The sequence below is a fragment of the Pan paniscus genome, chromosome 12, assembly GCF_029289425.2.
Source record: "Pan paniscus chromosome 12, NHGRI_mPanPan1-v2.0_pri, whole genome shotgun sequence".
In the NCBI taxonomy this organism is placed as follows: domain Eukaryota; kingdom Metazoa; phylum Chordata; class Mammalia; order Primates; family Hominidae; genus Pan; species Pan paniscus.
The window spans coordinates 57,263,562-57,287,485 of record NC_073261.2 but is presented as its reverse complement, the minus strand read 5'-3'; the positions used below and the strand labels follow the sequence as shown (position 1 = coordinate 57,287,485).

The 23,924-nt window shown below is 42.2% G+C and overlaps 1 protein-coding gene across 7 annotated transcripts in view; it reads left to right on the top strand.

Annotated features, from left to right (window-relative positions):
- ANTXR1 (ANTXR cell adhesion molecule 1) overlaps window positions 1-23,924 on the top strand; it is a 236,575-nt gene that overhangs the window by 115,092 nt on the left and 97,559 nt on the right. Inside the window, exons 13-14 of one of the 7 annotated variants that reach the window (XM_063594893.1) lie at window positions 16,548-16,596; window positions 18,363-18,565. The exons of 1 other annotated variant lie outside the window; for it this stretch is intronic. In XM_063594893.1, coding sequence (XP_063450963.1) covers window positions 16,548-16,553 — 6 coding nt within the window. In that variant the 3' untranslated portion in view covers window positions 16,554-16,596; window positions 18,363-18,565. Of the gene's footprint in view, window positions 1-7,181; window positions 14,885-16,547; window positions 18,566-23,924 lie in introns of those variants that run through there. 5 more of the 7 variants (XM_063594892.1, XM_008956339.6, XM_008956338.5 and 2 more) reach the window with 5 other exon arrangements.

Here is a 23,924-nt window from a genome sequence, read left to right as displayed (position 1 = left end):
GAGAATCAGCCTGAACATGGGAGGTGGAGGTTGCAGTGAGCTGAGATCATGCCACTGCACTCCAACCTGAGTGACAGAGCGAGACTCCATCTCCGGAAAAAAAAAAAAAAAATTGTTTAGCCTTTTTGTGCTTTAGTTTCCCAATCGATAAAACTAAGATAATAAAAAATTTATATCAGTATTGTGAACATTAAATGAAATAATATTTATAAAGTATTTGGCAGAAGACCTAGCAGGTAGTAAGTGCTCAGTAACTATTAGCTGTTTTATAGTGGAAGCTTAATGAAAAAAGTTTTAACTAATTTGAGATTCTTCCTAGAGAGCTGGCTCTTTAATTCAGAGTCTCGTTATAACCAAAGGGCTCCACTGAGACAACATGTATCCGGGGGTACATGTTTATCACTCGACCAAGCCCAGGTGATTGAAAGGGGGAAGAAGAGATGGCCAAATTCATCCAGAAAAGGGGCCTTATATTCAAACATAAAACTCCAGTCCCCAACCAGGTCCTACACAGCAGCTCAAATTAAAGGCTGAAACTATGATTGGGCAAAATAGAGATGCAGGTGGAACGTGTGGGTATCCAAAATATGAAGTAAGGTCTTGGACTTGCGTTTGTTTCTTGGGAAGCTGGTTTGGAGGACAAGGTTTTTCAATCAAAAGTGATCCTCTGGGTCTGAGTAAACGGATATTGTCAATGCCAGTCACAGCCTGCCCAGTTCATCACCTGGAACCAAAAATATTTTTAAAATATGTAGTTGAGACTTTTCTTTTCTCACTTTATTTGGTGCCCATTTGGACACCTGTGTCACAAGTTTTCAAGGTCTGCAATGAATAACTGTTGCCTGAGCCAGAAGCAGAAATTCCATGGAGTTTTACAGGAAAGAGATTTTTCCGTCCAAGAGCTAAAACATTCCTATACAAATGGTAAACTTTGGTGAGCTCCATGACTATAGAAAATGGTCAAACATCCAGAGTCCTCTCTCACCAGATATTTAAATACACCCATCTCTGTAGTCTTAACTGCCTCACTTTTCTTCACCAAACTCCAGCCAGAAGTTGAGAAAATTACTAATATAGTGCTGCTTTCAGTAAAGTATTGAAAACAGATTTGTCCTTTTGAACAAAGCAAGCAAATTTTAGAAACATAAAGAACTTTTCATGAAGATTGTTTTCTTTTAGATACTTAAAAATTCTATTATTTCCCACCCAAAGTGTCCAAAAATCAAGAAATCAATCAAATATGTCTTGAACTCCTACTGTGTCTCCTAGTCACTGTCCTTAAGGAGCTTAAAATCCAGTTGGAGAAAGAGCCCAACAAGCATATAAAAGAGTGTATAATAGGCCGGGCGTGGTGTCTCACGCCTGTAATCCCAGCACTTTCGGAGATTGAGGCAGGCAGTTCACAAGATCAAGAGATCGAAACCATCCTGGCCAACATGGTGAAACCCTGTCTCTACTAAAAATACAAAAATTAGCTGGTGTGGTGGCGTGCACCTGTAATCCCAGCTACTCAGGAGGCTGAGGCAGGAGAATCGCTTGAACCCGGGAGGCAGAGGTTACAGTGAGCTGAGATTGCACCACTGCACTCCAGCCTGGTAACAGAGCAAGACTCCATCTCAAAAAAAAAAAAAAAAAAAAGAGTGTATAAATGTATAATAAAGAACAAGATTGTATGAGTCAGGTGTAAATGCCATAGGATTTCAGAGCAGGGAAGGATAAGTGAAGGCAAGAAGAGTCAGGAGAGCTTCATGGAGAGATAACACCTGAGTGATTTGAAAAATTACAGGTGAAGAAGTGGGACGACGCCATGCCCTAAAGGGACACCAACCCGAACCAGGGATGGATATATCTCTGAGCATAGTTTGTTCATGGGCTCTCCCAGACCATGACTTTGTTGTTGTTTTTCCTTCTTGTTTTGCATCCATTTCTGGAGCCTTTCGATTTGGGGACATTTCTCAAGTTGGCAACTATCCTTGTAGGATGTACGCTCTACACCCTTGATCTTGAACACCCAGGATGTGACAGTGCGGCCCAGTTGATGCTCATCCCTGTTAACCCTGATCAGGATTTGCTTTGTACTGGCTGCTGGGTTGGAAAGTCACAATCTTTGAAGAAAAGAAAATGACCTAAAGTTAGACACAAGGTTCCAAATTCAACATTAAATAAATGAAGACCCCTGTTTTTTTCTCCTGATTTATATGAAAAACAGCCTGACTGCAGTAGCAACAAGGTTCAATAACTTTGAGCGGATCCATGTCATATCACTGTTTAGAGAAATGCCATTTGAATGAAACCTGAAATTCAACAAACTGAGACCTGAAACATCAAAGCGAAAACAACTGCTCTATAATTGCAGGGTAATGGAGGAATTAAGAATATAAGATATTGAGTCGAATATCTTTATTTCACATCACAGCCCCTTGACTTTCCAGGGTGATCCTGGACAGGTTTACCTGGAGTCTGTTTCAGAACCTGTCTCGCATTTTTATAGTAAAGATTAAGTATATAAGGGGCTTGAGGTACATAATAGTGTGTCAAAAAATGACAGCTGTGTATTAGGTTATTGACCTAACTTTCCTTGCCAAGTAAAAGTCTAATGCCCTGCCCCATTAGATTCACTGTACATGTCCTGTGGCTTATAAACAGGCTATCTCCCCCTGATTAAGAAGCATGCTCCTTTTGAGTCTCTACGATAAGCCTGTATTTTAGGAGCAGGCTGGAAAAAAACTTTGAAGATGTTGCCCACAAGATAACTAGGAAGAAAAACACCAGTAAATCAGATGTGGTGATAAGTCAAACAAGACTGGGTGGCAGGCTGACTCTTTGCTACTTTTGAAGAGTTTTCCTCAATAAATGAATCAAGTAAATAGTAAATATACTATAAGTAAATAGTAAATAGGGAAATATTTAGACAAATTAAACACATGAATTAAAGCAAATAAAGTTGATACATTATTACCACATGCAAAATTTCTGTTGCCACAAAAAAAAATCTATCATGCATTCAGAATCTTGGGATTCTTAAATGTTCTTTTGTTCTATTCTATATGTACTTTCTTTGGGGCCCCTTTTTCTGATATAAAGATAGGAATTTGCCTAAAAAAATAATTTTAGCTCAAGATGACAAGCCTAGGGACCTTCTCACTTATATGTTGCCAGACAAAGACTCCAAAATTTTGTCTCCAAATTCCTCTTTTCCATATTCCAAGTCGTGCCTTCACTTCCTCCTCTCACGCAAAGGCCTGGAGAGCCACAGACTTGTTCATTATTTCAGGAAGAAAGACCCTCTTAACATCCGGGTTATTTTCAACACTTCATGACTACCAATGTTTCACAGGAAGGCGGGCCTCCAGCTGCCATATAGAGGTAGTTTATAGCTTTGGAAACAACTGGAGAGTTGTCATAAAGCAAACGCAGACATTGGAAAGAGCGGTTGTCTCTCAGGCATAGTATTGCCCCTATGTTTCTTGAGGCAAAACAGACCATCTTGTTCACCGTCACAACCCAGCACCTGGCACAATGTCTGCACATACTCATTACTCAGCAAATAATGATGGTTGAGTGAATAAATGAATGAACCCAATCAAGGGTCATACTGGTACCATGATGGCACCTACTGGCAGGAAAGAAAAGGAGCCAGAAGGAGGTAGAATCAGAACAGGGGGCTCTGAGTTGGTTGGGAGGTAGACTTCAGAAAAGGATGGCCAGCAATTCTATCTTCATATCCAAGGAGCTTGAGCATAATTTAACAGGGGAAAAAATCTGCCAGGTAAGAAACTATAACCAGCGTTCCCAGGAAGGGCAATAGTCAAAGATATCATCATAAAAGCACCAGCTCCAGTAGGAGCAGACCCCTGCCTGGGGTGCAGACTTGGTAGAAGGGTGTAGAAATAGCCCACTAACTGGATCAAGATTCTGGGCAGGCCTCTAGTCTGTGAGGGTCTGCAGCACAAGGTTGGAAGCCAAGCAGAACCATAGAGACTGATAGACTCAAGATCACTCCAGAAAAGCTGTGACCCAGGGAACATTGGCATGGCCTGAGCTCACCCTGGAATAACAGAAACGTAGATTACAGCAGTTCAGCTAATCTGGATGCTGCCAGCTGGGGCTGAGGATGCACAGTCTGCTTTGGTGAGGACTGGCTCAGAAGGGGATGTGCTGGAGCCCAGAGATAGCGGCCACAGTGACTGCAGGTAAAAGACAGCAGAGGAGGGCAGTGACCATCCCCTGCACAGTCTTTGGAGGAAATTTCCAGGGGTCTGTTTTCTAAGTCAGTTCATTTCCATTACCAGTTACTCCAGAAAAGCTATGACCCAGGGAACATTGGCATGGCCTGAGCTCACCCTGGAATACCAGAAACGTAGATTACAGCAGTTCAGCTAATCTGGATCCTGCCAGCTGGGGCTGAGGATGCACAGTCTGCTTTAGTGAGTACTGGCTCAGAAGGGGATGTGCTGGAGCCCAGAGATAGCGGCCACAGTGACTGCAGGTAAAAGACAGCAGAGGAGGGCAGTGACCATCCTCCGCACAGTCTTTGGAGGAAATTTCCAGGGGTCTGTTTTCTAAGTCAGTTCATTTCCATTACCAGTTGCTTTAAAGCGATGAGAGAATACAAATCCAGCCTGGTTTTGTAGTCATTATGACTCTTTAGGTAAACAGACAGCTGGCATGGCTGCCCTTGCCAAAATCTCTTGAATTTCACCAGCCTGGTAGGGAGTGAATCCAGTAGCCTGTGCTGAGTGGCAATCTCACCTTCCAACATAATAAAAAATTATTGCGTACTCTTCAGAGAAAGTAGAAATCAGAGACATTTTTGTCTTCTATTTCTTTTCCAAGGTCAGCAAACAGTCCATCAATCAAGTGGGTAGCTGTCTTTGGGACAGACAATTCATTCCAGTGCTTTATGCACGTGGGCCTCTTTACTAAGGAAAGAAGGATGGGGAGGAGGCTGCTGGTAGCAAATGGAGCCAATGATATCATAACAATCAGGACCAACGTGTTTTAAATCTATACTCTGGGCAAAGTGTTAGGGACTCGAAGAATAGCCAGTCCTTGCCCTCCAGAGGCTTACAATACAGTTGCCAAGGCAGGATATATTACTTAAAGAGGTAAATATTATACAATTTGGGGTATAAAAGCAAATATCACACAGGTACCCTAAAATTCCCCACCTGTTCCAAAGACTCGTGAACCTTTAGATAAGTCAATGGACACAAACATGGCACGCTCTGAGGAGTGTCCACTTCATGGGCCTGGTGAGTTACTTCCCAGTTACCTAAGAAGGATTTTCACCCCTTCTGCAAAGCGAAGCTGGACAGATTATTCCAGAAATTCAGGTATAACAAGTAGGCAGCTCATGATTAGCTCAGTCCCAAAACTCTATCCCATGAGTGTATTTTCCCCAACAAGGATCTCCCCAAACTGTTTCTCAATACCAGGAAACAACCTCTGAAGAAAAGAAGACCCTTCCACACAACCAGTTGCAGAGAACAGAATCAGGACTCACTAACTGACTTTCCCCTGTAGGTTCCTCCGCCCCAACAATATTATTCCACTTCCTGTCCAACTTTCCCACACCCACTGCTTCTTACATTCAGTGTCACATAACCTGGAAGAATGAGGCAAAACTGAACTGGAAGGGAGATTGGAGACTCACCTTGAAGAGGGTTTGAATGACAGAATATGGAGTTTGGGCAATGGGAAGCCATTTGAGGGAAGCACAATGCATTATTTTAGGAGGCTTAATTTAGCATGTGTATGCTTTAAGTATATTAGTAACAAAATGGCATTAATTTGGATGCCACTGATTTGTGAATTTGGTCATCTGGAAAAGGAGTAGGCTCTAGTTTACTTTTCCATTATTTGAGCTAAAGGAACTTAGTACCAAGAGTGACCAATCCACAGCATTGGGGCTACAAGTGAATCATTAGAGCCTCATACTCAGCCCTTGAAAAAGCATAGCCACTGACGCACTTTGTTATTGCTGTAATTATAGGTGATAGGTCCTTTGAAATATGTGGCTTAGCAAAACACAGAGGAAAGACTTGAGAGGAAAAGTGGGCTTTGGGATCAGATCAATGTGGCTAAAATCATGGTTCTGCTGCTTACAGGGTGTATGACTTTAGACTGAAATAATGTACTTAGAAGAGCTGACATGGGGCCTGGCACACAGTAGATGCCCAATCTTAGTTTTCTTGTACTGATGTTGTGGTCTCTATATGAATTTGTGCAGTGAGATGGTTTCCAAAGACTCTGACTTCTGGTTGAATTAGCAGAAGTATAGTATCTGAAACTAAGGAGGTGATGGGACCTCTCAACTTGGTGAAGTTAAAATCTCCGTTCGAATATTGTGTTCAGTACCAAGGACACTCCAAGGGAGAACATAGAGAAACTGAGTGTATGAGAAATACTACCAAATACGGTATGTTATGTAGAATATAGAATTGGGGCTCTTTAGCCTGGGGCATACTTAGCATAGAGACAATATTCAAAAGGCTGTGCTGAAACACATGCAGCTATACCTTTAGAGCCCTAATTCTACAGATTATTTGTTGTATAGATCCAAGGGGTAGAATAGGCTCAAAGGAACAGTTTCTGGCTTCGTTTTTAAAAAGGCCTTTTTAATTAGCTGCATTGGGTGGGAATGAGCTCGCTATTATAGTTGCAGTCAAGCACAGGCAGCAGGACAACTTGGCAGAATTATGTAATCACCATTCATGCCTCAGAGTGGGGATTGGAATAGAAAAGCTTTCAGACTCCTTATGCTGCTGAGAGGCTGTGACTGTAGACCTAAAAGTATGTTAGGAAAGGAGTAAACTAAATACTACCAGTCCTATACAGTATCACAAATAAGTTTGGTTCTTACATCTTGAAAATGAATCTAAGAGAGCTCTGTTGGTGATACTGGAGACAACTTCTCTTAGTGCAGTTCAGATTGGCCAACCTCCACCTAATACAAGTGGGATCATATTTCAGACCAGAGTACTTCAAACTCCTGAGAATAATCTGTTTTCAAGTAATCTCAAAACACACCCTGTAATTTACAAACAACACATTAGTCACAAATCAGTCTCCTCTATTTATTAGCCAGTCTCCATAGAGCCATACATAATTCAAGGTATTTTTTTACAATGTCCCAGTATTTTTATTATTATGATTACTATTATTATTATTTTAACAAGATGGCTTGTGGTTTTACATACAATCATTAGAGATGGTAAAAGACCACAGGAATATCAGAGTGCGGAACTCAGATCTCAAATATTGTTTATGAACTGAAATAAAAGTAGTTTGCCAACATCTCTGTTTTGACAACCCTTGTAACCCTTGTATGTATAAAAATATCTTTTAAAAGATGTTTTGGATGATTTGTGCTGATTTGTTTTTCTTGGATGTTTGAGCAATTGACTTTCAATATGTTTATATCTAAGTATTTTAAAGAATGTTTTCCCTAAGTTTGAAATTTCCTTGTTTTGAGAGTAAATTGAGAAAAAAAATATTTTTCTGAATCTATACTTTAGAAAACACTGAGATAAGCAAATAGTAAGATGGTAGAACTAGAAGTTAAATCAAAATAATCCACAAGCAAAATAAATATAATGGACCAAACTCAGCAGTTTAAAAACACAGATTGACAGATTGTGTTTTTAAAATATCCAGCTACGTATGATTTACAATAAAACATATATTCAATAAAACATAAGGACACAGAAAGATTGAAAATAAAAGCATGTGAAAAGTTTTATCAGGCAAATACCAAAAGAAAGTTAGTATAGCTATATTAATATTTGATAACAAACTTATTGGCAAAAAATTATCGGTCTAAAGAGGACCATTACATAATGTTAAAAGGAACAGTTAACCTAGAAGTTATAATAATTCTGATCTGCACTTAATGACATATCCTCAGCATATATAAAGCAAAAATTGATAGAATTGCAAAGAGAAATTGATAAATCCACCATCACAGAGGAGGTTTCTGTACAATTCTCTCAGTAATTAATAGATCAAGCAGCCAAAAGAATTAATAAAATATAAATGAAGAATTTAATTAAATATAATCTAGTGGACACGTGATAAAGCCCCAGCATAACATTCAAAATAGGGTCGAAAGTTTTTTGGTTGCATAAAATGAAGACTTATGCAACTATAAGACTAATGACAAAAATATCATACTTCATCAAATCTAAGACACACTTTTCTTTCCACATTTTAACATCTCTAAAATTGATATGTTTCAGATCATAATAATATATCATGATATAATGGGCAGTGTTTTCCCTAATAGCTCATAAAATAGTGAGACATCCTACCACAGATACATCTGAAATGCAATGAAATATTTTCTATCAGTCTGTACTGTACCAAAAGTAAAGATAATGAAATATATCCTGAATGAAACTGATCAGTCACTTATTTTCCACTGCCCACCCCCATTCACAGTGGAAAATAAGAACTCTAGGCCTTTCCCCTTTGGGGAATGGCTTACTGTATATAGGAAATCTGCATCCAACAGAGAACATCTATTCTTTTTTAAGTACACTTTCACACTTTAAAAAAAGCAGTCATGTACTGTAAGCCAAGTCTCAACAAATTTATAAAAATGACATATAGATCATATTCTGGTACCAAATAAAAAACAATTGAAATCAATAGCCAATCAAGTTACCAATCAATTTTGAAAATCTCATGTTTTGAAATTTCAAACACACACCCAAAGCATTTATGAGTCAAAGTAATATCATAATGTAAATTAGAAAATACTTAGAACTGACCAATTATGAAGATGCCAAAACCAAAACTTGGAATGCAGCTAAGTGGTCCTTACAGGGAAATTTGTCATCCTGAGGGTTTATGTTAGAAAAGAATAAAAGTTTAAGACAATTAGCCAAGCATAGAACACAGGAGATTAGAGAAGAATGACAGAGTAAACCCTTTCAAAAAAGAGAAGGCCAAGACCAAGAAAGAACAGAATAGAAAACAAGATAAATGGAGAGGTAACAAAGAAAACTATTAGTTGGGCATAGAAGAGGTGAAAAGAGAAATAGACATGTATAGAAAGAACTGTGTACTTGCTTGTCAATCTGGATGGGAAGATAAGCTGAAGTCAATGCTGTCATGGGGTCTGGGTAGTACTGGAGAGTAATCATTAATCAAGAGAACCAAGAAAGCACACGCAAACTGAGTTCATCCATCACCTACCCCTTTCCTTCCTAGAAAGCCTTTGTACACAAAATGGTTGCTATAAAATATTGTAAAATGTGTACATTTTATTCTCCCCCATTTTTATCACCAACTAAAATTTGGCGGATTACTATGAAACTCTCAATTTGCAAAGCTGTTTGTCCCTACAGCAGTCTTTGATCACTATGTTCTGTTTTTTTTAAGTTTATGGTTCTACTTTTTCTGGTCTCTCGCTTCTTGATATCATACCTGTGTTTTCTAATCTAGATACTCCCCTCTGCACTTCTAATTTGACAGTCTAAGCTTCTGGGTACCTGAATATCAGAAAACCAAGCTTATATAAATTGCATATGAAATAAGGATTCCTAGTCTCTAAGAACTTGAGAGAAGGTGTATGGCCTAAGAACCCAAGCTTTAGTGAATGACCAATGTGTCCATTTATGCCACCTCCTGGGTTATTGAGGCTATTCCAGATAGTCTTTTGGGTTGAGCACCCTGGTTCAGTGAATCCATTTGAGAGAAGCACAATTATAGGAAGAAGTGCAAAATTGAAAAAGGATCTGAAAAGTCATTGGGAGCCTGGGCAACAGGCTCTACAACAGGGTCTTTTGTAGAGACCCTATCTCTACAAAAAATAGAAAAATTAGCTGGGCATGGTGGCTTGTGTGCACGTAGTCTCAGCTACTCCGGAGGCTGTGGTGGGAGGATCACTTGAATCCAGGAATCCAAGTCTGCAGTGGGTCATGATTGCGCCACCCTATGCTGTGCAAGAGAGCAAGACCCTGTCTCAAAAAAAAAAAAAAAAAAAAACAGTGGGCGCGGTGGCTCTGCCTATAATCCCAGCACTTTGGGAGGCCAAGGCATGTGGATCACCTGAGGTCAGGAGTTCGAGATCAGCCTGGCAAACATGGTGAAACCCCAAATCTACTAAAAATACAAAAATTAGCCAGGTGTGGTAGCGGACACCTGTAATCTCAGCTACTCAAGAGGCTGAGGCAGGAGAATTGCTAGAATCCGGGAGGCGGAGATTGCAATGAGCCAAGATTGCACCATTGCACTCCAGCCGAGGCGACAACAGCAAGACTCCATCTCAAAAAAAAAGAAAAAAAAAAAAAAAGAAAGAAAAAAGAAAAAAAAATTGGTAGAGGGGGGAAGGAGTTGTCAGTGGGAAAGAGAAATGGGAGGAGGAGGAAAAGGAGAGATTTAATAGTTTGGGGAAAAGGACCAAAAAGCAGAGAAAATCTGAGAGGATCTCCTTTCTACCAATGCTAAAATAATTGTCAACTCTTTAAATAGTCCAACATTGGCAAAATCAGTGAGCTAAGTTATCTGAGAATGGGAGATGACCCACCAGGATCATATTGTCCTAGTTGGCAGCTTACAGTCATACTGCACTAAATTACAAGTCACCCCAGAGTCATTACGTGTATTTTCTAATCAGGATAGTATTTGGGACTGACAGGATTTATATTGTTTGCATTCCCAGAAGGCAGTCAAACTCCTCCCTCTGTTCCCTACAGAATGACAAGGTCCCATGAGGGTATATAAACACCTTCCCTTTTTGCAAAGCAGCCATCTTCTCACCTATTCATTAAGGCACCAAGGAAATGCGAAAGGCAGGGAGTTAATTTATTTCTCCTCGAAAGAAGAGTCAGCCACAAACGATACATAACTAGCATTCCTTTGCCATCACTGTGGCTACTGGAACAGACGTTAGTTTAGTCAGTGCCCAAAGCAGTGGGCTTCATGTTTTGTTTCATTTTTTAAAAAAATAAAAAGCACTTGAATAAGTGACAACTGAAATATTACTGAGTTTCTTTTCAACACAACCCAGCATCAGGAAAACTGTTTCATTTGCAGGCTGAGGAAATATGAAAGAGCAATTTTATTTTACCTGCATTGCCCAAATTTATGGACTTAGAATACTTTATAGGTATCTATAAAGCTCAAGATTCTTGAGATTGTATATAAAAGGTGCAAACTCAGCCAAAGTACATACCTACAAAATGCTCCTTATGATGGAGCTTGACCTGGCAGCCCCAGTTAGCTCCTACCTACTGGCCTTAAAATTTGTGAATGTACTGATCCCTAACAGATAAAAATGTTGAATGGCAATTTTGTATTTCATACATCCTCACTCTAAATAAAATTATGTCCATTTCTACTCTGTGCCTTTGATCACATTTCATTTTCCTTCTGGAAAGCCCTCTCTTCTTTCACCTATCCAATTTCACTGTGGCCTTAAGGCCTAGCCCAGGGCTTTCTGGACCTGCCCCAGGATGACTCAGTGGCCTCTGCAAGCCTCCTAACTCCCTCTGCTCTGAGCTCAGGCACTGCACATTGCAGCACCTTTGAGAGTTTAACTGCATTTCACCAGTACGGCTCTCCAGGCAAGCCCTGAGAATCAGTCCTGACTTTGTAATTGGACTCTGACAACCTCTTTCAGGGTTAGAAGTTGATGTCTATCTTTCTATGCCTCCTACTGTTGAGCATGCATTAGAAACTCAATGGGAAATAATTTCTTGGTTTATTGACACCCTATTACACAGTTTAATGACATTGCTTTAAGGAATTGATCATCATGGTTACCTCTGGTTGATCATAGATGATAGATTCATGGTTGATCATAGATGATAGATGCTCGGGTAGAGCATCTATCTTTTTGAGGCACCACCCAAATTCACCTTTCCAAGTTCGTAATCTAAAGCAACAGCCCATGGTATATTGTAGGTGGTGTTTACTTACCAATAATAGGTAACGGTGATGCCAACTAATACATGAGGGATGATCAATCAGACCAATTGAGCATATACATTAAATAAATGGCTACATTAACGGTAAGTAAACGAATCACTATATTTAGTAAAACAAAAAATGAAAATGAAACACCAGCCTTTCTCTTCCAGTGTCATAATATTTGAGCACTACTAAGTACCTTCTCTGTAATCCTATTTCAACACCCCACTTCCAAGAACTAAAGTACTCCAAGTACTAACAAGCTACATCTTGTCTGGATTATTCTCTGAAAACTGGTTTTGATTAACAAGCTCCATGCATTTTATGGAGAGAAAGGGAAGTGCTGAATGAATCCAAAATTTACTTTAATCACCTTCACCATCATAAGTAACATGAAATGTCATGACTGGGTCAGGGTGACAAGAGTACCACAAGAGTACTTATCACCTTCTGTGATAAGAGCCTCAAAGCTTGAGTTTGTGGGAGTATGTCATCAATCTTCCCCTTAACTGCATATTAATGATGGCTTATCTCAGTCCTTCTGGTATTATTCATATAAGGCATAAAGTAATAAGATTTATAGCAAACTAGGATTTATACATCCATATGATTTCTGCTCCTTCAAAGGATTTGCTTTGGAAAACCATATGCTTTCTCCAACAACGCTGTCACTATTCCAAATATATTCTGCACTCTTGCTTTGAAATGGTCATAACTTTAAAGCCACAATATTTGAACATCCTCAGTAGGGGATTAGGGGAATATCGTCATCATTTGATTTCTAAAACCCCAAAAGCTGTAGGAACCAGTTCTGGTGAATGATGGATTATCAAGCTCAGAACTTTCATGAATGCTTTCATGAAAAGCAAAGCATGACTAAGAGATTATAAGATTTTCTTTTGGGGGCCTATAAACTGACTTTAGAAAGAGTCCCAAGGGAGGTGTTTCAGAATTGCTTTGGGCAATGGCTGTATCACTGGAGGTAGTCTCCAATCTCCAAAGCCACTAGTTTGGAGATAATTAGATTCATTTGGATGTGGGAGTTCAGTTATGTTCACTACATGAACAGCCTCATTGCTTTATAGCCATGCTTTTTAGAAAGAGTTCCACAAAGGTTTAGGTACCTAATACTTTTTCTATACTGCCCCACTTTGGGTTAAGGAATCTACTATCTTCAGTGTCTTATCAATTTAATTGCCATCTCTAGCCCAAATTACCTCTCAGGTGGCCAGAATGAATCACAGTGTTTCATTATGTTACCCTCATTTATGGTTGATCAACTTTGATCAAGGATATTAAATTTACCATTGGAAACTCCACTTGGGTTTCCCTTTTCTTGACACATGGATGGCAATCTTAAGGGCCTGAATTTCTCAAATGTGTAATCTGGGACCACCCACTAACACCATAGCTCTAGTCAGAGTTTGTACAGGGTTGTTCAAGAAATCAACTTCATTTACGTTGGCCAAGCATGGGCACATCACCAGGAACTTGGCTTGGACGTAGAAGGAAAGGGAGGATGGAAAGGGAAGTGCCATTTTTTGAAGGCTGGCCATGTGCCAGGATCTCTGCACACCTTGTCTCATGTCATCACAGAACCAATCTGGGAAGCAGGAATTATCTCAATTTCACATACATAAAGAAAAAGAAGTCTTACATTCATCTGTCCATCACTGGAAAGATTTACAATGATTCTGAAGGACAGGCAGTGGAGTTTTAGGTTTCAGGGGCAAGAGCAGTTTTCAAAAGTCTTTGAGTCCAGTGTGCACAAGTCAACAAGCAGTACCTGGTGTGCAGGAGCACTCGTGAGTGAGTCTGTCTCGGGTCTCGACAATTAGCAATTGTGTGACAGTCATTCTGTTTCCTTCTGCCTGACCCTGGGAGACATACCAGTAATGGATGTGCAAAAGCAGGTCTGTTTTATGTCTTAATATAAGATTAACTGTATTGAAAAAATGCTGAAGAATGAATGTGTCAAAATGGGTTAACTGTGTACATTGACTTTCATGTCATCATCCATCTGTCATGAATGAGTGATACTTTGCAATGGGCTGGTGTATGACAGTGAGGACCTTAGGGCATGAAGGCTTTTTGCCTGGTCCCAGCAGCATCTGCCCCATGAAGTTTGTTTTCTCTCACTGCCTCCAGGCCCCACTGATACCCCCAAATAGATGCTGGGTTATGAGAACCAGTGAAGTCCCCCATGTCGTCAGTCTTAAAAATAATTTTACAAGTCCACATATTTGTCCCATTCTTGGAGTAGTTTTAGTGTATGTCTTTAAATTAACTACTAACAGTATAAATAACTTGACATCATAAAAAGAAAAGGAAGGCTTAAAGAGGTTGTGCAACTTACTCAAAGCCCACATATTAGTAAGTAGAAGTTTAGGATTTGGATCATCTTTTCCTGCCTCCAAAGCCCAAGCTCTTTGCCATGAGGTTGATGCAGCCATTAACAGGAATGAGACCATGGAGGGGAATTGAGCAGCCACAGGAAACGTAGGCTCCAACGCCATTCCTGCTACCCACTAGCTATAGGCGGCATCAGCCTGCTAAATCCTTATTCCCCTCATTCTATTAAACACTTGAAGGGCATTTAGTGGCAATTTGTGTTTGAAACACTGTACTATGTCTCACAGGTACAAATATGAGTAAAGCAGATATGTGTCTTCTAGGGGCTTCTAGTTCAGTGGCAGAGACAAAAACATAATAATATAATTTCTATAAAATAAAGTAGATAAGACAGAGCTATGATTGTGATAAAATAAGAGCACAAATGCAGAGTTCAGTGGTGGTATTTACTGGTCTCTGTTTCCCACTCAATGACAAGGGCCATGATTGGCAAAACCGTGTCCATTTTATGCTCTTGTTCTCCAGTACTTGGAGAGGGCCTAGCACATGGGAGGTGTTCAATAAATATGTTAGGTATGAATAAATCAGGTGGTACCTGAGCAAAGACTTGAAAGATGAAAAACAGCTAGCCACGCAACGATAGTTAGAAAGAGTGTCTCAGGGAGAAGAAGACCGTGACAGAAGAGCGAGGTATGTATGGGGAGCTAATGCCATTTAGTTCTGTCAAAGCACAAAGTGTGAGGAGGGAGGGGGAGGTGCTGGAGAGATAAGAGAGGGCTTGTATGGGCTAAAGACTCAAAGCCTTGTACCTAGCAGTCCACAAATAGATTCCAGGGATTTCATGGACCCCCTGAAATGGTAATAAAAAACGTGTGAGCCTCTGCATAAATGTGAATGTGTACTTTCATTAGGAAAGGGATGTGTCACTTCCATAAAATTCTCAAATGTTAAGAACTCTGTGGGCAATGAAGAGCTATTAAAAAGTTCATGGGCAGGCAAATCGATCAGAATATCATTTTAGGGTTTAGAGCCATAAGTGGCTCCAACTGCAGTGTAGAAGATGGAATTCCTGGCAGTAATACTGGTGGTGGAGAAACCAATAAAGAGATCATTGCAATAATCCAGGAAAGAAAGAATGAGATCCTAAGTCTGTTCAATGGTATTAGAGATGAAGTAGACAGGGGCAGATTTGAGAAGTATTTAGATCAGAGGATCAGGATATACTGATGGCAGGTGTCATATTGGGGAAGGAAGAGAGGGAGGAAAAGGCATCTGAGGTTGACTTCCAAGTTTTCAACTTGGGCTGATAAGTAGTGCCATCAAATGAGAGGAGGAAATCACGCAGCTTTGAAAAGGAAAACAGTGAGTTCAGTGTGAAAGGTTGAGTTTGACGTATCAATAGGACCTACTGGACAATTGAATGGTCCTGAATACAACCCTGAAGCATGGGGAGAGATCTAGGCTAGAGATGAAGACTTAACTCATCCATATCTAGATGAGAGTTTAAACTATGGGAGGAAATGAGACAACCCATCGAGAGTTTTAGAAAGAAAACCGGCCATGGACAAGAATGGATCCATCAGTCGCACAATATCATAAATGTACTTAATGCCACTGAATTGTACATTTAAAAATAACAAAATGGTGTATATATCTCCACAATTTTTAAAGAGGAGGAAAAAGATGACCTCCTAGGGCATGCTGACATTTAAAGGTCGGGTACAAGAAGAAGCCCATGAGGAAAGTGGAAGGGAATGGTCAGAGATAAGAGGGAGATTGGGAGAGTCACAGATGCCAGAGGAATAGAATTTCAAAAACATGCAGGGCAGAGTGGGCGGATGAGTTAGATCATCCCTAAGGTGCCTACCAGAAATAACAGAATATATAAACTCTCTGGGAGAGAGAGAATTTAGATCTCTAGGCTTGCCCATCTAGAACTGCTCAGCAGTAATAAAATGGCTTAAATTTCATCTTTCAAAATAAAAATTGCCCATGCTTTGCCAGTTTTGTCTGGGCAGGAAACAGCTCAGACCAGCTGCTTGGGATGGTTCTAAATTCCACTCAGAGCCCTGGAATGTGATGCCTCCAAGGCGCCAGTCCTGTGAACCCCTTCCTGGTGCTCACAGAGGGACAGCGGCAGGTGTGCAGAGGCCTCCAGCCTCCAGCCTCCCTCTGCCCAGTGGCTGATGCACCTCTCCCTCTGCCCTCAGGGTCTCTCCTTGGAGCAGAGTGAAGTGGACATAGTTCCTTGATCTCTGCTGTTTCTCTCTCACCAGGATTGAGTCTTTGTAATTAGAACAAGCAGATTGCTACTGAAGTCACCAGGTTAGTGGAACAGAGCTGCCCCCGCTAAAGGTCTCTTTCCCTTGAAGGCACTCCAAAGTGCTTCATAGGCACCCTCACTCTGTACCAGAGAAAGGGGGAGAGGGAGTGGATGGCGGGCCTCTGGGGAGCCTCACATCATCAGCTGCGTCCCCAGGTGCCCCGTGGAGGGGAGAATCCAGAGAAAGACCTTTGCCAGCTCTCAAGAAGCTCTAATGGATCCTCAGCAATTTTCCTGTCCTATTTCTGGCAGAGATCAGCTAATATCTCTTCATTGTGGCAGAATCAACCTACTAATTCATTCTTTCATGTTAAATGCTTACAAGATAGTCTAACCGTGTCAAAGCATCCAAGTATCTTCAGTGGCCTCAGTGATTCAGTGTTGCTACTCAGAATCTGCACAACCTAGCAAAGACTGTAGAACTACAGCAAACCCACCAGCCACCAGAGAGACTTCTGATAACCTCTTCCTTCAGAAATTGACCATACTGTTGTTGTAGAAATATAATTGTTGTAGTTACTCGGACCTATCCTGGGGTTAGTTAAAATAGAGATATTGGGGTCACTGTCGTGGGGGCAATAAAGCATGCCTCTTTCCTGCCTTGATTGTGAATAAACTGAAAAATGAGGCCAAAAAATGATACATGAAAACCTCAGCATTGCCTTTATTACTGTGAGTTGGAGATTTTGGCTGAGTGTGGCAGCAAACAGGCTGGAAACGGAAGCCCAGAGTTAAATAGATTTACCAGTCTGATGGCAGGCAGGGGGCCTGTCCAGGGAAGATGCACAGCCAGAGGCAGAGTTACGGGGGGCTGATTCACTTAAACTTTAGGGACCCTCACTTGCATGGGTCCCTGCTAGGCCCTTCTAAGGCCAGGGGAGTAGCCCTTATAATTTTGCATTTGTATTTTTATGTTCTCTTTCTTAAAGAGCCTCCACAAAATTGCATCAGGCCCCACAACAGCTGCTTGCATGGAATAGCAGAGAATACCGCCTGCTCCCTCCGGACAGCACACTCCTGAAAACGGGGAGAGAGAAGCCAAACATGCTCAGTTTACACTTTCCTTATTTACTGAATGAGTGGAGGGCAGAGACAGGCCTGGAGTTACGCACACTGAGTGCCCCAACATGGAAAGAAACGTCAGGAGGGACAGGAAACATTCCCTCCTTAACCAACACAGTTTTCAAGACCTTACTGGAGGCACTTTATTGGCTACATAATCACTCCATGCGGTGGGCATCAGGCAGAATCCTGGTGCAGACCCAACTTTGAGGTGGAGGATTTCACAGTTTCTTTATTTTGAACTTCCCCCAGGCTCCCACTAATTCCTCTCCATTCTATCCTCCTCCCTTTCCCACAAAAGAAAACAGAAAGGAGCAGCAGTGTTTGATACTGTATCATCCAGAGGCCTGGTTCTCTCCCATTATAGGGCAAACAAGCCCTGGCAAGATATTTCACTCCCGCCCCATGCCATGCATTAAAAATCCAAAATTGCCTCTATTCCACCTGCCAAGCAAGAGATGCTTTCATTATTGAAGTTCCAAATGTATACCTTTGAGAACAGTGCCTTCTCGTCTTAAAAGAGAGGTCCTCATTTTGTGAGTTGGGAGCAGAGGGAATTAAAGAAAGCCATGATGCAGGGATTTGGCCATTCAAGCCGGGCAGCCTTCAGAGAATGTCATCCCTAATGACACATGCCCGAATGAAGGAGCGGGGCTGAGCTTGTCCTGCCTTCGTATTTAATGTTGCCTGTCTGCCTCCTTAATAGCGGGCCTCTGTGTGAGCATTTGACAAGACTTAAAACTATTCATTGAAGAAAATGGATGATCCCCCAACAGGAAGATGCAACCCCATGGGCTGCCTGCTTGACCACAGAAGTGCTTCCAGCTCCAGTTGCTCATCTGAGAACTCCCCCCACCACTTGCTGTTAAAATTGTTAAAATTAAAGGCCATGTTGATTGATTTTTTAAACTTTATTTCCATTTTTTTTTAATAAAATAAGAATTGGACTTGGGTTGATACTTAGGCTACTGAGAAAATAACATTGGTAAGACTCCATGTGTGGCTGTTTGCTGTTTCTCCCCCTCTGGAATCTTTTTCAAAGGTTTGTGGTGAACTACATGCAGGGGCTACCTGGTAAGGGCAGGTGGCACTGCCAAGGGCAGCAAACACTGAGAGTCTGCTGGGCTGGACAGGTCAGCTTCCGCTGTCATCTGCGTCATAAAGTCAGGTCCATGCAGGTCCCCACTCCAGATTCCCCCTGCCCAATGCGGACTCTCAGATGGATCATGGAGAATGAGTCTGAACTTGTGAGTCAGGGAGCACCCATTCTCAGAAGCTACCTTGCACCCTGCCAGCTCTCATCTGAGATGAGGCCTGGGCAGGCACAACTCCGCGAGGGGGACCTCTGGCCCAGATGGTCCCACTTAGTTCCAGAGTGGTATCTATGTGGCCCTATGGTCTCACCTGTCCTGGCCACCCCTTCCCCTGGTGAAGAGGGAGGACAGAGGCCAAGCTCACACACCAGTCCTGAGTTAGGCTGTGAGCAGCAGTCCCGACCCTCCTGGGGTGCAATCTGGGAAGGAGATCTTGGGAGCAGGTGGCAGTTAGCAGGGAGTATGCCAACAGACAGTGAATCAGGGGCACAGGAGGGCAGCATGGAGGCCAGAGCCCAAGGAGTCGAGGCAGTCTGCCCCAGAGCAAAACAGTGCAGAGCGGAGCCAGGCTCTGTGGGGGTCAGGCTATGCCATGTGAGCTCTGCTGCATTCTACATGCCTCCCAACCACTGGCAAAGCCTGCTCCTTAGCACCTGAGTGTCTTCATCTTGGAACGTGGTAAAGATGGAAAAGGACTGATTTAGCATAACCAAACTATTTTGTGAATGAAGCAAATACTATTTACTAAACAATGCAGATGTGCATCTATTTCTATTCTAATATTGATATATATTCAACAGGTAACTAGAGCCTTTCTCACATTAGCTGTTAATCCCCCTTCACAAGGTAGTTGATTAAGACTCCAAGCCAAGAATCTAAAGGGAAGACAGCCTCTGCCATGGTCCCCCTCCCTCTCTGACTTTCCTCTGAAGTCCACGTTCACCCATGCTATGTGCACATCCACACTGGGCCACGTAAGTGAACTGCTTCTGTCAGAGTGGAAGGAGCAACTGCAAACATGGTCTCAACTTCTGTTGCATCTGCTTAGTCTTTAAAGTATAGATATTTCTTAACTAAATTGTTATAAATCTGAAGTTATAGTGTAATGGTTAAGTGTGTATGTGGGGGGGGGTCAAGGTTCTAAAATTAGACCACACGGATTCAAATCCCAGTTTTGTAACATTAACATTGTGAACATATAAAAATAAATTTGTCTATGGGTGGTGTGTGGAGGTCTTGAGTGAGTTACATATCTTCACTGAGTCTCAGTTTTCCTTACCTGCAAAAGGGGGTAACAGTTCCTACAAGGCTGTTTTACCGAGGCTCACTGAATTAAATGAGAGAATGCATAGATAGCACTGAGCACGGTGGTTAGCTGTTGTTAAGTAAGTTAGCATTGGACACAGCCGTAAAAATGCAGGCGTTTCAAGAGTGACCTCGGGAAATGACACTGCCCAGAAGAATTGGGCAGAATTGCAGCTGTCCTCCACCTGGGTCTTCTATTCTGAATCTTTCCCTCCTCCAGTCCATACTCTCCAGTGTCAACAGCATTTGCTTTCCAAGAAGCAAATCTGATCACGATGCCCCAGTGTCACTGGGTTAAAGTCACTAAGGGTTCCCCTGGGCTCAGGATAGAAGCCACACTCCTCAGCCTGGCTTGTGTGTCCTCCCACAGTGGGGACCCCACCTCCTTTCCACCCGCACTCATGCTGTGCTCCCAGCATGTGGACCTCCACTGCCCCTGCCCTACCCCAGGGATTTGTGCTTGCCTTTTTGTGCGGGAATGCTGACGCCTCCTTGGCCCTGCTCTGCAGAGGGTCACCTCCTCGGTGAAGTGCTAGTTCCCAGACACTCGGCTCTTCAGCACTTGGCTACTTGCTAAGAACAAGTATGCTGGTCTGCTGGGAGCTATGGAACCAAACTGCCCACGTTTCAATTCTGGCTTCTCCACGTGGCTGTCAGCAAGTTTGTCCATCTCTCCTTGCCTTGGTATTTTTAGTGAGATGAGAAAGAGAATATTATTGAATTCACAAGATTGTTAATGAGAATTAAATGAGTTAGCGTAAGGAAAGCATGTTAGTACATAGAACACTGCTTGGCACACAGTAAATGCTCAGTGAATGTCCACTGTGCTAACAACAATGTTATTATCATCATTGTCATTATTCTTATTCCACCAAAATGTAAGCTCTTTAAGAATAAAGACTGCCTATTTTGTTCACTACCTGACACAAAAGGTGCAGGATGTACAGCTGTTGAGTAACACGCAGACCACTGCATGTGGTTAATTGTTTATACGAATGCCCAAGCCCCATCAGCCAGCAGAACACAAGCATCTTGACTAGCCAATCAATCCTGTATTTCCTGGTTCTGCTCAATGGGGAAATAATAGACCCTCAATAAACGTTTGCTGAATGAATAAATGAATGAACCTCTGAGGTTGCACGTACACGTTATCTCCTTCTAAAACGTCAGCTTTAGCTCTAAGTTTATCAAAAACTCATGCCCTTCATTCTTTTAAACTGGATATCCAGTGGCTTCTGGAAGATCTCAAAAAACAGACAGTGCATTCGGGGGCTTTATCCCAGAGCAGTCTTCAGAGGAGGATAAAGTTCCTCAAGAAGTGTCTGCCCCTCTGCATTTCCACCCACCAGGACCCCCTTTCCTGCACCTCTCCCCTTCCTGAGCCCCCCGGCTGTCCTCCTCCACCACAGCCAGAGGGAACTGGGCCTCATTAGGGGGACGGTTTGTTCCTCATTAGGGGCACCAAGCTTGGCTGGAGAAAAGCCAGCTATCACTTTATCCAAAGCCAGGAAATCTCCCAGTGTCGAAGCCCCCTCTCTCCCATTCTGCACCAAGTCCTTCATTCTTGCTACTTCACGGAAAACCTTCCTCTAGAAGGAAGTGAAAAAATTCCCCCAAAATATATCAGCCCTTCTGCTTTAGTTCATCTACCTAAAGTGAAAAAATAAAACCAGGGAGAGGGGAAATTGTGTATAATGTGAATAAACGTAGTCTGTAGACTTTATTGAAGTACTGCTGTTTTGTAAGCCTCTTACTGACCAGAACCACTTATTATTCCAAATGCACATAGATTTATGATCTGAAATGCTCACCATGTTTTTTACCCTGGAGAACTAGAGGGAGAGCGAGTTCCAGCTCAGTGTTTGACAAGATAGCTTACATCATTTTATCCCCACGTCAATGCAGTGAGGCAAGTGAGGTTTATTATCTTCCTGTTATGAATGTGGGCTGTAGAGACTGAGAGATTAAGAGGGTTGTCCTTGGCCAGCCCTAAGTTTGGAGAAAACATGTAATTTCATTCTGTCATTACTGAGCCCATCGCTCTCTGCCATCACCCATGTATAAATGTTGCAGCCCAGAGCATCCCGTCAGCCATGGCATGTCCGTCGTCTGGCCCCTGTGCTCTCTTCCCTCCCCCAACTACCCCTGGGCTGCCCAGCCCTGCACCTGCACTTGTGAGGCTGCAGCTCCCCTGGGGGCAGTCTGGCATTCCCAAGCTCTGGCTAGGGACCAGAGGTGTTTAGCTCCCTGGCTTTTTGGTCAGAGACATTCCAGGGAGTTTCAGCAAGTAAGAGCTGCCTTTAAACAGCTTCCAGAAGCCCCTGCTGAGCACTCAGAGTGGGAGTGAGCCACATCCCAGCTCTGCTATTCACCTGCTGTGTTACCCTCAACAGACCACCCAGCCTCCCTTCCCTGTAATGGAGGAGAGGGAGCAGCTTTGAGAATCTGATAGTGCTGTGAACAGTCTCCCCTGAAGACACTTGCACTAAACATCACAGGTGTCATTTCAGGAGGGTCACAGTGTCCATCCATTGAGCCCACCTGGGTACCCCATAGATCCCCTGCCCCTGGATAAGAATCCCTGGGCCCAGTGAGCTCTAACACCAAAGTGGGAAGCCCCCAAATACAGATTTTTTTAAAGGAAACTTCAGTAGTTTATTTTCTCACTATGAAAGAAACAAGATAGATTTTAAAAGGAAAATTACCATAAAACCACTACCAGTAAAATTACTATTAATAATTTAGTAAATATAAATTTAAAAATTTAGTAAATGTCAGACAGTCTTTATGTCTCTCTCACTCTTGACATACATATACATAAATCTACTCATTATACCAGGAGTGTTTTGTCATCTTATTTAAATATCACTTAAATATTATTTGACAATATGGCCGGGCACAATGGCTCACACCTATAGTCCCAGCAGAGTGGGAGGCCAAGGCAGAAGAATCACATGAGCCCAGGAGTTCAAGACAAGCCTGGACAACAAAGTGAGACTCCATCTCTACAAAAAACAAAAAAAATAATTAGCCAGGCGTGGTCACATGCACCTGCAGTCTCAGCTACCCAGGAGGCTGAGATGGGTGGATCCCTTGAGCCCAGGAGTTCAAGGCTGCAGTGAGCTATGATCACACCACTACACTCCAACCCAAGTGACAGAGTGAGACCCTGTCACAAAAAATATGAATAAATAAAATTATTTGACAATGTAATGTCTACATAGTAACCGATTGCATAGTAATTCTGTAATGCATTATTTAACTTTCCCTAATCGTTAACCATTTATGTTTTCATTATTATTATCTGTACAAACATATCTGATTATTGTCTTAGACTAAAAGTGGAATAGCCATTTCTATGCAGAAGGAAGCTTTTGATACCTATCACAATTTGCCCCCTCTCTCCTAGAAAGTTTTGCTGATTTGCACTCCCAGTAGCTGTAGGGAGGCAGGGTGGAGGGGACTTAGACCTGTGTTCCTAAGCAGCTTCCTTGAACCAGCAACTCAGAATGTTGATACCAAGTGGGGTCCCTGTTTGCTAAAAGTTAGACATCTCAGTCCACAGAAACTGTATCTAGGACTGGCCTCACCACATTTTTAAGTGGGTAAAACTGGTCTTCAGTGCCTTCCTCCCTCCCTCATTCCCATGTAGCCACTTGATCTGACTGTAGCCCCTTGCCTCCCAGGTTCAGCAGCAGTTGCTCTGCCCCCACCCCTTGGATTCACAGACCCTACAAGGCATCCCATCAGCAGGCTCTAGACTTTCCATCCACAGCTTTATGAATCTGTTACATGCACCTGTGTGAATGGGTTCAGGGGAGCAGGCTGAATTCAGAGTACAATGGTCCTGAGTCAGCCCAGGCAGAGAC